The 13,947-nt window shown below is 37.6% G+C and overlaps 1 protein-coding gene across 1 annotated transcript in view; it reads right to left on the bottom strand.

The window, feature by feature from the left end:
• Positions 1 to 13,947, bottom strand: part of LOC306753388 (ryanodine receptor 1-like) — a gene marked incomplete at its 5' end in the record, with an annotated part of 49,153 nt that overhangs the window by 10,769 nt on the left and 24,437 nt on the right. Inside the window, 19 exons of the mRNA XM_079237257.1 lie at positions 99 to 187; positions 303 to 383; positions 1,921 to 1,938; positions 3,237 to 3,310; positions 3,437 to 3,513; positions 3,605 to 3,684; positions 3,780 to 3,879; positions 7,204 to 7,296; positions 7,390 to 7,441; positions 7,524 to 7,633; positions 7,716 to 7,812; positions 7,940 to 8,052; positions 8,577 to 8,711; positions 8,835 to 8,894; positions 9,699 to 9,869; positions 12,692 to 12,706; positions 13,223 to 13,315; positions 13,410 to 13,497; positions 13,652 to 13,892. Of these exons, the coding sequence (XP_079093383.1) occupies positions 99 to 187; positions 303 to 383; positions 1,921 to 1,938; positions 3,237 to 3,310; positions 3,437 to 3,513; positions 3,605 to 3,684; positions 3,780 to 3,879; positions 7,204 to 7,296; positions 7,390 to 7,441; positions 7,524 to 7,633; positions 7,716 to 7,812; positions 7,940 to 8,052; positions 8,577 to 8,711; positions 8,835 to 8,894; positions 9,699 to 9,869; positions 12,692 to 12,706; positions 13,223 to 13,315; positions 13,410 to 13,497; positions 13,652 to 13,892 (1,787 nt within the window). The remainder of the gene's footprint in view (positions 1 to 98; positions 188 to 302; positions 384 to 1,920; positions 1,939 to 3,236; positions 3,311 to 3,436; positions 3,514 to 3,604; positions 3,685 to 3,779; positions 3,880 to 7,203; positions 7,297 to 7,389; positions 7,442 to 7,523; positions 7,634 to 7,715; positions 7,813 to 7,939; positions 8,053 to 8,576; positions 8,712 to 8,834; positions 8,895 to 9,698; positions 9,870 to 12,691; positions 12,707 to 13,222; positions 13,316 to 13,409; positions 13,498 to 13,651; positions 13,893 to 13,947) is intronic.

The raw sequence follows: 13,947 nt of genomic DNA on the forward strand, positions 1-13,947 counted from the left end.
ATGTATTTTTAGTAACAATGTAATCCCCAACCGTTCAACCTTTCTTATTTTTAATCTTTATGAACTTCACCACCTTTAGGCTAAACTAAAAGTTGCACCTGGAGTCTGAGGAGGTAATCTACGGTGCAGATGATGATGTTGATGGTAGTTGTGCTGCCTGTCTGTGTCCGCAAGTAGTTCTGGAAATCTGCAGCAAAGTAGAGATCATTTTGAAAAGTAGTAATGCTCGACAATGTTTGCTTCAATGAAATTCATAACTTGGTTTGAATTTAACTTTACTCTCATTCTAAAGTAATTCTCACCGTTATTGTGACCCTCACAAAGCAGCTGCAGGAAACGGAAGAGGTCACAGGTGAACTCGTCATCTGACATCACTTTCTCATCTAAAAAAATGAAATGAACGAAAAGGTTAAATGACATCTTAAAATCAGGTTGAGATCAGATAATATAATATGATGAAAAAGTCTGACTGTAGATGACCAAAACAGGAAAGTAAATACAATGATTTACTCAACTTACCATCATCTCCAAATGGATTTTAGTAACAGACACTGTAATAACCACCTCTGACTGAGTTTTGCTTTTTTTATATAATAAATTAAAGAATGAGTCACACTAAATTGTATACAACAATATTAATAGAATAAATGCCTGTGGTTTGACAATGGTTTCACACACAATCAAATGTCACACATCACAGAGTCAGCGTCACATGTTGCAGTTGAACATTTAACAGAAACATATGTGACATACAGTCACATTAACAACATGTATAAACTAAAGCAGACAATAATGCCAGAGACAGACAGCATTAATGTTAAAACATTGCAGAACTCAGAGGTGAACTGGTGAATCTGGGGTTTTACTGGTAGGCTGAATAATCAACCTGTATTTGTATTATGCATAAATAATGTATAAATTGAGTAGCTAAGGGAAAAAACAGGATTTTAAAGTGTGTATCATCTCATATATAAAACCCCTGCACCATTTTGAAATATTCTACTAGAATGGGCTGTATACTGTGTATGTATATACAATACCAGTTCACCACTGGCTGTAATGAATACACACACAGACACAGAAGCATGCTGCACACACCAACTTTCCTCTAATGCAGCAGAGTTAAAAGGTCAGAGAGTTTGGGCTATTGTCTATCAAAATGTCTAAAGGAATCCAGCTCATAGTATAGTTCATCAGAGAAAAAGACTGCATGTTCTTTGCCCAAATCAAAATGACAGTTTGAACTACTAATTTTGGATTGTTGCAGAAAATAAGCTCTGTGGCAAACAGACATTCATGATACTTACATGTTTGGAACAGCAAGATAAACTCCACTAAGGAACACCACTTTTATGATTTTTGAAGCTAAATACAATCAACAGGCTATAGAGGCGGACTAGTCTGTGTTTTGTAGTCTCATTTAGGACACTTAAAAAAAATAAAAAAAGCTTCACAATTCACAGGAGTGGTATTTACTGACCCATTTTATATTGTAGAAAAAAACTTAAAATATATTAAGCTTAACCACAGACCTCATTACAGCCATCTTATCACAGCAATCTATTGACTTTGAGACAAGGGAACCGGAAGTGTAAAAGAAATAAGAAAAGCTAACTTATTTCCGGGTTTAGGAATTATTTCTCTAGCACTCTGTTTCGAACATTATATGTTTATGATGGTTTCACCTACAGTTTTTGTAGTTTTCATGAGGAGAAAAGACCATATTACATTCATTCATTTTTTTAAATGAACAATGAATGTGCGGATGGGCACGAGCTACAAATATTAAAGGTGGAGAGAGGCATCCAGTCCTCTCTTGGTGTAATTTCAGCGTTAGGAATTGAAGCGATTAAGCAAGAGGGACAGAGAAGGAAAAGAGGAATGAGAGAACAGAGGCAGATGGACAGAAACATGATTTACCCCGATCTAGTTTAAACTCTGAAGACCATGAAAGGAGGGACAAGGGAGAGGTGGCAGTGACCGCGGGGAAGGGAGAGAGGATCAGTGTGTTGACAACAGTAGAGGACTAAGAGATGAGGAGGGGGAGATTAACAACATTCCATGGCAAATTCAATCAGGTAGATATTCAAATGAACCTCCAGAATTAAATGAAAAAAAGTTGGTAAAACAGTGGGTGGGGCCAAATCAACAAGACAAACTTGTATACAAACTACTAGTTTAAGTTAAATTAAAAATCCCTGAATCTTATCCTTTAACAGTTAACCAACTGTTAATATTTAATGTTTGGAAACTTATCACATCACTGATATTTTCAGGAAGATTAATCAATAAATGCCCAAACTGTTTATTTATTAATTCATAATGTATCTGGATTGGTTCATTTATTTTCTATGTTAATGATGAGGAGGAAAATACCTTATTGACAGTAACTTTCAAAAACATAACTTTAGGCTTTTTCATTTTGACTTTAATGTAAAATCTGATACTGAGTTGTCTGCTGGATAATTATCCCTCCAGAATGTATATGATGTTGCTAAAAAAAAAAAAAAAAAATCCTCTTGGTTTTTGGCATGCATTTCACACACAATGCACAAAATGCACCTATTTGGGATTTTTTTACATAAACAGTACTCAAATCAAGTGAAGCCACCCAGACCTCTTGCACACGTAGAACCCGTTTTTCAACCATAAGCATGATTTTGATTTTTATTATTTTGACATACTTGGTGTGGACTGTTACCAATCTCACATCACCTAAATGTGCTACAAATTGATAACAGATCATACAATAATCTGTGGAAATTGTTGTTAGGTCATCTGTAGAGATGATAAAGGGTTGTACTATGATGCTAAATGTAGTCTAAGTAGGCTTAGCAGCTATTGTTCACAGCAGCTGTCATTTCTTGTGCTGCTGGCTTGAAAGTTGTGGTACAATGAATACTGGTATCATTTTGGTTTGAGTTGTCAAATTGTCTCTGCAAATCATTTCTCTAGACGTTTCAGATCAAGTTTGTTTATTTGGTGTTGTGGTCAACAGTATATAAATTTGACTTTACTCAGACAAAATGCGTGCCATCTTCACTTGTGTCCCATCACACCATCAGGATTGTGTACTTTAATGAGATGCGTAAAGTAATTGTACTTAATGTAATCTGTGCCTTAAAATGATGCAGGTAGTCTATAAATGGTGATATTAAACACATGCAGTGGTGTGATATGTTGTATGCTGCATCTCAGGTGTGGAAAAAGTGATGTAGAAGAGTATGGAGACTTACTCGAGCCTTCCTCTGAAACCATGCCCAGCCCCTCTGCCTTGTTCTGCCTCTCAAAGGCATTTAGATCCAGGACACTGTAGAGATCATAAACACATTATTAGACACTGCCCCTCATCAAATTAATGAACTTCAAATTAAAATAATGTTGATGTTAAAATAAATACAAAGTGGAGAATTGTGTTAATCAATTGAAAACTGACCTGCATGTCTGCATCAGTGCCTGGACACTCAAAAAGAAGCCGACATCCTTCTTATCTCTCAAGTACTCCAGCATTTTCTGACAAAAAAAAGACGGGGTTATCCTTATAAGCTCTTTTTTAAAGGTAACTTCAAATTTAACATGACAAAAATGTTTTCAGAACACATACCCGTTGAACCTCAGTGTTTCCACCGTTAAGGATAGAGATACCCAGCTTGAGGGTTGTGGTCACCATCGGTCCAGTCTCACCTACATTAAAAAAGACAAATTTATAAGCTTGGCACGAGCAAACTGAATCACTGTGCGGGCAAAACGTGTGGACCGAAGACGGGGAGCAAGGCTACCTTTGCAGGCACTGATCATTTGCAGGACCATCTCTGCAGCACCACGATTATGAAGTCTGGACTGCTGGTACAAGAGCCTTTGTTTCTCTGTTTCTTTTTCCTGTGGGTGACACGAACATTATGAGCATTTGGTGCTGTCAGAGAATCAGAGAATTTAAATGGATAGAGTGGACTCTTTCAAGTCAGATATTTAATGCAATATTCAGCGGCAATCTTAAATACAGCAGGATTGGGTTGCAGCAGCTATTCATAAATCCTTTACTAACTTTAATTGTGAAGTCTTTCCTACATTCTTAGTAACCGCTAGTAAACTAGGGATTTACTAAATTGGGTTGCACAATTACAACTTAGTAAATGTCTTAGCTAATAAAGACTGAAGTAATGTGTAAATCATTTGCTAGAAAAAATCTAAAGCGCTGTTCAATCAAGTGCAATGAACTATGTAAACAGGAAGTCAGTGTAGAATCACCAGCTAGCATCATTTATGAGAAATATAACGTTTGTTTTGTCAGTTGGTTCAGTTAGCTTTTTACATCCGGCAGTTACTGGCAATAATTTAGACTGTAAATATTTTCAAACAATAAATACTGACACAAGAACCTTAATTTGTGTGAGTAAAGCCGCCGGTCCTCACACTGACTTCCTAATGGTAGCACTTCCGATTAGAGGTGTCCATGGAGAGCAGTATCTAATGGCGTCCAATCTAATGTATTGAACCCAGCAACATTTCAACTTATTCGATACATCCTTTGTTGTGAATCTAATCTATGTAGGTCCAGCGTACAATTGGTAGGAAAAGCACTGAAACTAGAGTTGTTTTGTTCCTTTTTCAGAAAGAAGTTATGTTACTCCCATATTCACATGTCGAAGTGTCCCTGAGCAAGACACTTAACCCCTAGCTGCTCCCCGGGCGCCTCTCAGGGCAGCCCACTGCTCCTTAACCAAGGATGGGTCAAATACAGAGAAGAATTTCCCCAAGTTGATTAATAAAGGATAATTTCTTTCTTTCTTTCTAAACATTTATGTAAGAGTTATGATATGTTTGAACTCACTGTTGCAACCGGCTTCCGGCATTAAAATGTAGAAAGTTGTCCATTCTATCTATTCATATTCTTAATTTCAATACACATTTGCTCTCCTTTCACTCACGTCCCTAACTTTTATATACACAATAAATTACAGTCCAATCAACTTACCTCAAGTGGTCCATATCTGTAGCATTATGCATCGATACTTAAAATGATCTTTAAAGATCAATAGGTAAGGTTTGTGATTAACAAAATCGGTGTCATGCTCTTTCCTTTTGTTATATCACTTACGGTTCATTTTCTTTTCTCTTCTATGTATAGTAATATTTTCTTTTCACAATCATTTGCATTACGGGTTGTTACTGTACATTGAAAGTACCTGACTGACTCTTGCACACATTCTTACACCAAACTTTATTAGTCATGGAGTTGTTACTCTACTACTTGTTCACGCTTGCTGGCTGGCGCAAGCGATAGACTACAGGAAACAGCCCCATCAGCTTAGCATTTTAGCCGTATAGTTTACCAAAGTGTCTTTATTACAGCAGCCCTGCAAACTAGACACTCATTACATTAAAAGAGCTGTAATCCTTCTGTATCGGAGATATTTCTTTGGCATTTCATTGCAGCGTTAAGAAAATGGTTTGAAAAATGAATGTACAAATAATAATGATAAAAAAACATTATTCTGGCTCTAAATGGCCTTTAATCTCTATTTGTGCTAATGCACAATTCCTTATTTATAGATTGATGCCAATTGGGAATGAAATGCCATTTTAGAAAGAATGGTAATCAAATAAATATCTCTGAATTCAGAGTACAAATTGACATTCCTCTGTTCAGCCACATCACAAATCAACGTCTAACATCCCACATTCTGATCCTAAGCCCACCCTCCCCCCCGCCCATCCCTTCCCACTTCCAACCCCCCTCCCACCCACCCACGTATGCCTGTTCATGTTCTACCCACTATGTGTCGTGCAGTTGAATCTCGAACGGCAGTCCCTGACTCTCAAATTGAACCTTATTATGAACTATGCACTTTATGATATATGTGACTTTTAAAACTATGAGTATGCATATGAAAATATAGCTTTTAATGTTGCATGTTCTACACTGGCTTTCACTGTAGTCTGTCAGTATGCTATGTGAGTGGGGGAAGGGAACATTGATCAGTCACATTCAGTTAATGAAGATTGCTGTTATGAAGGTAAGAGGGATTACATGGAGCGATGGGGAAAGAGACAGAGAGAAAGAAAAATGGGACAGCTATATAAACTGGGAGGAATGACATTACTAGTCAATGAGTTTGTGTTAAATCACATTCACAATCATTTTAATTTGAATGGCCTCTAATAACACATGTAGTATCATCTCCAGCCTTTATTTTAGCATGTCTAACTCCTCAGTTTGAACAAGGCCCTCAAACATTTTGAGAGCTTTTTTTTTGCATTAATAAATATTTGTTTAGTTTAAAGCCACAATAAGTGTTGAAAAAGCACAAATTGTTTATGGTCAGGCAAACAAAAATCAGTTGTTTGAGCTCCAGTTGCTTTTAACAGTGAAGGCAGCAATGGATGTGTCAATGGATGAGTACAGTGCCTGAGACTCCTAAACTTGTCACAAGTAATTTAGTAAAGGCCGTGGCAGCTGGTCTTTCCTTTCAAAGTAAACCATGAAGTACAAGCCGTGACTGTTCACTCCAATTCTGTGAGCTGTGTGTGAAAATAGATGAATGGGCAGTTATGGTGTGATAGGAAAATCTTTGAGCAACATTATTCTTACACGTTGTTTGATTTTCATAACTTTATCACAAGTGGTTTATATTGTCTATAAAGCTGAGTTCAAATTTTTGAAGTGAATTTTAATTAGTCTGATGATTATTATTTTGATTATCTTTATTAATATTGTTGATGTTAAGTTACATTCATTTAATCTAATGAGACCCAATCCAGATGTGAGGCACACAAACAGGACTAATAGTCCTTCTGAAACAGTAAATGTTGCATTAAAATAATTGAAATTAGAGGACAATGATATTCTGTCCCAAATTGTAGCAGGATTTGAAAAGATTAGGGCACATATAGCTAAAAAAAAAAGCATCTGGATTGGAGCTAGGAGTTTCTAAATCAAGCAACTCACAATGAACGAAGCAACATACCAACAGAAGAGACAGAGCACAGACAGAGCAGACAGAGGGAATGAGACAAAAAACAAGAAAGAGAGAGAGAGAGAGAGAAAGAGAGAGAGAGAGAGAGAGAGAGAGAGAGAGAGAGAGAGAGAGAGAGAGAGAGAGATGTGCTTGTGAAGTGATGTTCTGATAATGAGGTCACTCAGTGCGTCGAGAGCTACCGCTCCACTGTGTTCCTGGTCCCTAGCCCCTGGCCGCCCATTACCAGTTCTGACTGTCGCACCTCAAAGGACATCTCATCCTCAGCATTTTCCACCATTTCCTCTCCCCCTTCTTCTTCCTCACCAATATGGCAACTCTAAATACAGGAAAAGTACAAAAGAAAAAATATGAGTTTCAAAGTACATTATGCACAAACTAGGTTCGGTCAAAACCCCTTGTGATGACTCACCTTTGCCATAATTTCTGCATATGCCATATAAAGATGATCTGTATCAAGTTTACTGAAATTGACACAGGAGAAGGCCATTGGTAAACAAGAAATAACATGCCACACATAATTACAGCAGCGGGGGCCTATCTAACCTCTTTTCTGTTAGAGCAGTACGACTGAAATGCAGAATAAGCTGGTGGAGGGGATCTGGCTTTGTTTCTCTTTCCTCTTCTTCATCTCCTTCCTCTTGCTCCATTGCTTTCTGTGGTGTACAAGGAGAGGAAAGTGAGTAATGGTAGGAAAAAAAAATATTCAAGATGAAACAGATGTGAACTGACACTCACAGATAAATCATCTATCATCCTGTCTTCAAACGAGTAACCCTCAGAGTGAAGCCAATTGCGTTTGTATCCCTCAAGGAACATGTTTGAAGCTCTATGCCTACAATGCAAAAAAAACAACATAAAAAAACAAACAGACTTGTACTTGCACTTGAATACACCTGGAATATTTATCTTAACACCTGGTACTGTACATGTCAGTTCTGACCTCGATGTCCCTTCCTCACCTTGGAATGTTGTAGAGTGGTGTCATCCTAAAGCAAGCGACCACAGCCCTGCGTCTCTGCTTGGACAACAGTTTGTGCCACACCATCTTCTTGGATTTAAACGGGTGCTCCGTCTGTACAAGAGAAGGTAACATTAACAAATTACATTAATTCATTTCTATGGTAACTGTTCATGTACAACAGGAAAAGCCTCAGACTGTAGTTGTCAAATCCCCTAAGAATGCATATTCTGAGCACAAGAGTACAACGCTATCAACAGTAAACCTTAAAGTTAAGCTTTGGTGATGATTATCCTCTTATTCTTTGTATTTATTTGCTGTCTTTTTTGAAAAAGTGGATTGATAAATATTGTAATAATTATTGAGGTTTTCAAGAAAATTTGTAAGTACGTATTGCAGTATTGTTACTGTGCTTGTAAAGCAGCATCATTTAGTTTTTCTTTAACATCTCTGATACATTGTGCTTCTACCAATATTGAGCAAATTGTTGATCATTTCTCACATTCACACAATAGTAGAATGTTCACATTTAATTAAAATAAAACATGCACAACTAGTCAAATCATTCTCATACTCATAAGTACTGGAGAGACAGTAAGCGTCTACTACAGTTAGTACAGATACGTTTGGCAACTCACAACTTCAAGGTGGTAGAGGACAGCAGAAACCTCCTGCACTCTCTTGACAACTTTCATTGGAGCATCAGCATCTTCGGCTTTCCCTGCCATCTCCTTATACAGGGCCATCTGCCAGCGCATGGATGGGTTGTCCACCTTCCCACAACACAGGGATACAGAGCTTTCTGATATGCATTGTGACTGATTATTATCACAAATCCGATTCCTGGGAAGTACATACATCCCTATTTATTGGACAAACAGTCCAGGAATTTATACCTTGCCCTGAAGATGAAGGTTGTTCTGCAGGAACTCTCTTACTTCTTCATCAGTGTCTCTCTGTAAAGTAAAAGGTTTGATCAACCGTTGGCCCCTAAAATGGTTTGGGAGGTAAAACTATTATGAAATGGTTATTTTTACTAAAGTAATTAACGTGATACAAATCAGACAACAGATGTTTAGGAGAATCAAGCTAGGTAACACTTTCTATAGCGCTCATGTCTATAATGCATTATAAACATTCTTAATTTAAATGCGCTATAATATGCTTGTAGCACTGAAAAATCAGTTATAAGCACTCCTAAATAATTAAATGGTTTATAAAACTAATCATGACACATTATAATGCATTTAAAAATGACTGATAAGGTCAAGTATCATAATACTTTATAATTACTGGTCAGTTACTAACATGTTTTTGCAAGAATCGTAGTATATTATAAGTCCCATTGTTGTAATCCATTGATATATTTTTATAATGCATTTGAATCACTAGTATAATGTATTATAAATTACTCTAAATTGTCATTTCTTTAATTAAAGTATATGTATTTGAAAAAAAATTGTATGTTGTTGCATCGTGATTTTTTTAATTTTTACTTGAAGCAAACATTATAAAATTCGACAATGAACCTTTGAAAAAAATATATCAGTGATATGATACTTGACTTTATAAATCATTATAAAATGCTTTAGAACATGTTAAGATTATAGTTCTAAAGAATTTTTAATATCTTTTAGTGTTTATAATTCTAATTACAGTGGTATAAGAAGATTTTAAGGTATTATGAGTATATAATGCATTATAGACATGGGCGTCATAGAAATTGTCTCTAATTCATCCAAAGTCAGACGAAAAACTACCAAAGAGTATCTGATCTTGGCCAAGTTGATAAGCTCCTGATCGGCGGGAGAGCACATGTTGAGGCCTATGGGGAGCATCTTTTTCAAGGCAGCCACAATAAGTGAAGTCTGCACAGAGTAACGATCTCCACGTCTTTTCTTCTTGGTACGTTCAGTATCTGAGCCTCCAGCCTGAAAAAAGGGACAATAACCAGAAAGCATTCACAGCATCTCATAAAATGCCAGAGGTATGACACAACAGTAACCACTGCTCTGTATCGAACACATTACAGCCTTGATTCAATGTCTAGCAGTCGCTTTAATAGATATAAGCCCTCATTAGTGGTTAACTATTGTTTTCCTATAATTCTAGGAACGACTGCAACACGACAAGAGCAAAAATGCAATTGATTCTATGTATTTGCGACTGTACATCACACAAAGTAAACATACAATTAATAAAGATTCATGACAAACCTTGGTGATCATTTTGATACAAAACATTGAAAATCATTCTACCTTTCAGTAATGATTGAGCACTATACATACTGCAAGCTGTTCAATATGCAATTATGCAAACGATAGATCTCTCCATGTGAAAATACCCAGCTATATTCACTGGGGATTCCTATTAAACATGGTACTGTCAACAATGTCTCAAGAAAAAGTAAGGGACTACATTTCAATGTCTATTTTCTGTTATTCCCCAAATATAAAAATCCTTGTTTCTCTGAGCTCAGACTGGTAAGTAGAGGGTATAGTGAAAATGTGTGGGCAAAGTGGTAATATAGCTGGCTTGGGAGTGGGAAGCTGAAAGGAATTAAATCAGTGAAATTGCATTTACAAAACATGCAACAGAAAACAGACTTCATCCGAGTGACAACCCATTCAGCATTCCATGAACAGGATGAGTAGCTAAACAAGCACATAGGGGTTTTCTCTAATTGTGAATTACATTTTGGAACAACAGCAGCCCTTGGTGAAATATCAAAATATTAGATGAAGTTACAGAATAAAACTCTTGAAGTTAGAGTTAGACTTATTAGTAGCAGGATGTTAAAATCACACACCTACTGTAAAAAAAAAAATGTCTAGGGGACATGCATCTGTGCTTGTCTCCTGAACTGCTGTTCTGTTTCTGTGAGAGTTCAGTCCTTCTGTTATCTGCTCTTTCTGGTCCTCCAGTCCTCCGAAATGTGCAAGTGTATGTGAGAGCATACAATATATAAATGCATTATGTAATATGAACGTTTAGTCCAGTAAATGCATGCTCTATGAATAGGTCCCAGGGTATTTCTATTTGAGCCATAGATGTTTGGGCCACAGGACCACACAGTAACAGCCACCAAACAGAATAGTGTAGAGAGCTATGTTACTGGAAAGATTGAAAGGGGTCCAATGAGTAAATCTAACTTAGGGAATGGCGACTGTATCGATGAATGATATTGATATTACTCATTACCACTCAGATATTACACATAGTGCTGCTAGAAAGTACTAGAAGTACCTAATATGGTTGACTGGATCTCAAGTCAGTCCTTAATGTGTTGTTTACAATGGCTTAAGTGTGTAAATCCTGAGCTTGCATTTTGAAAATAATGACTAGATAGAACAGGTAGGTCTGTTCATTAATTAAAATTAAAATTCAAACATACAATAAGTCTGAAATGACAAGCGAACAGAACAGGCCGGGTACAGGCTTCCTATCAGCAGCTTTTTTATTATAGGTGTTTGTTGGGATGTCATTGCCAGACATATATAATGATGTCAATCCAAGAGGCTGTACGCCACCATATCAAAGTTAAATATCAGTTCCAGAGTTGTACTAACTCAGTTCATCAGCCAGTGTGTTATGGAAGACTAGTTTAGAGGGAACAGGGTGCAAAGCCTTTTGGGGAATAATATAGATAATAAGTGTGAATTAATGTATGGTTAGGTCCATGGTAATTTTGAGCACATTCTAAAGAGGGAACCCAACAAATGTTTCAAGAAATCTGCTTCAGTGACGTTAAGCATCAAGGCATGTGTTAGTGTGGATACTAGGGAGTGTAAAGGAAAGTAAACCATGATGTGCCATGGCATTTCCAGGGAGGAGAGAAGAAAGAGCACAGAGAAGACTAACATCATCCCCTAGTGGCAAAAAGCTGCATTACAGAAGCTACAGGTCAACCATCCTTCAATAAAAAGAAACAAAAGACATACTAGAAGACCACCTCAACTATGATCAAAAAAGAGCAAACTCAGTGACAGGATGATGGCACTGCGCTCTCACTGCCTCCTTGGGCTTGGTGTAAAGCCCAGTGCCATGAGCCCAACTCTACAGCTGAGTACTTTCATCAAGCGCCTCCAGACTCCCCCCTTACACACTGGCAGGACTGGGGATGGCCCGCAGATGGGGTCTGCCCTTTTGTCCAGTGATCCTTTATGAGAATAATGTATGTTTCTTCCGAGTGCATATTTATTACAGTGTATCCTAATATTTAATGTTGCACTAGTAAAGCCTTTGTAGACATACATTAGTAGTTTTGGGTAAGATATGGAGTGTCGATACACAAGAGCAGAGGCTCGTACACTGGGGCATAGCAATACTATTGACAGTGTAAGTGGATCCACACTCCATCTGTTGCTCCTTTGAAGAGACTTCTGGCTAGGATTGTCATATCCTATAAATATATATAAACATATATATATATTTATAGCAAAGACAGATTCTCAACTGAGTTGTGTTTCACTTGTAATAGACTGCAAAGTATTCATGACTAAGCAGCTGCAGCTGCATGTACAGAGAAAAGCATTTGGCCCTGACACTGAATTAGTTGTCTCGGTGACATGTCTCTCTGAATGGAATGTGCAAGTGTGTGAGCACGAGTAAGTGAGTGTACTTGTGTGTTTGTGGATGAGTTAGAGTGTGTGTGGATCAGATGTGCCAGTGTGCAGGAGAGGTTGATGAAAAGCTCCCCCAAAGTGAGGTGCCATGCGGTCAGCACAGCGGTCGTGCAGGAACAAAGTCTAACCTCTGAGTCCCCGCCCTGGAAACCCAGCCGCAACCCAAAAGAAGAGGACAAGGGACAGCCAAAGAGAGAATATTGTTAACACAACTGCTATCGTTAAAAAAAAAAATGAGGAATTAATATCAAACCTCCAGAAGTTACAGAAGGCTTTACTATGTTTACTATATTTAACATAGTCCAATAAACAAGGAGATTAAAAATAGAACATATACAGAATCAGAATATACCGGAAACCTAGGCACTGAAATCCTGGTCCTGGTAAAGATGGTGCACAAGTGCCTTTCTGTTTTAGATTTATTGGATTTAAGTCTGTGATACAATGGTTTGAGTTTCCTATAGCCAAACTTAGGGTAGTAATAGTTTAATAAATGACGATTTATACCTGGCTGAAAATAGTTGGTTAAGTAACAAAATCTTGAGAAAACGAGGGCACAAAGAAAGAAACACATACAGTTGTTACACAATATGCCTGATTTGAGATCTGACACTATATCAGCCTCACTGCATCACTGGTTCTGCCTTTAATTAACTCACCTTGCTCATTTTGCTTTTGCTGTCCGCGGTGAGGAATGACATGTTATTGATCTCATTCATCACAACAAAGTTCTGTTCCTCTCGTTTGAAGTTCTACAACAGAGAGAGAAATTGGAAACATACAGTACAGTACAGGATGTGAACTGCAACAAATGGTGACATTCAACGGTCAAATGAAAATACTCACATGAGATTTGGACCAGAAAATGAAGACCTCTCCAACCATTCGGAAGAGCTCTTCTGCATCTGGGTCTGGGCATGTCAGCCACCTTGCCCTGTAGCAGAACAAATGACTTTGAGGATCCCCAAAGCTTGGCTCATGAGCAATATATGAAAATGAAAAATGCAATATGTTTAAATTATGTTGGTACTAGGCAAGACTCACAGTTGGAAATGTATAACATGTTGGTGTTTGTAATTTTATTGTACCTGTTGTTGTCCACGTAGCGAATAAGTAGAGGGTAGAGGGCATACAAGTCTCTGCAGAGGACAGCGAACTCATCACGTATCGTGCCGTCTTCCTCATCCCCCTCTGATTTCCCCTCCATCCGCAAATGGTCCTCTTCAGCCACCACCTTCGAAGTGCGTTTCTTCAGCTTCTCCATTGTAGGGATAAAGTGGGACTTGAGCATTTCTGGCTTTGCTCTGCTGACAATAGGCTGTGAAAACACTATGAGAGAAAACAAACGGTGTTGCCATATTTGTCCAAAAACTTATTCAGGTGT

This window comes from Taurulus bubalis (genome assembly GCF_910589615.1).
Source record: "Taurulus bubalis genome assembly, chromosome: 2".
Lineage (NCBI taxonomy): Eukaryota > Metazoa > Chordata > Actinopteri > Perciformes > Cottidae > Taurulus > Taurulus bubalis.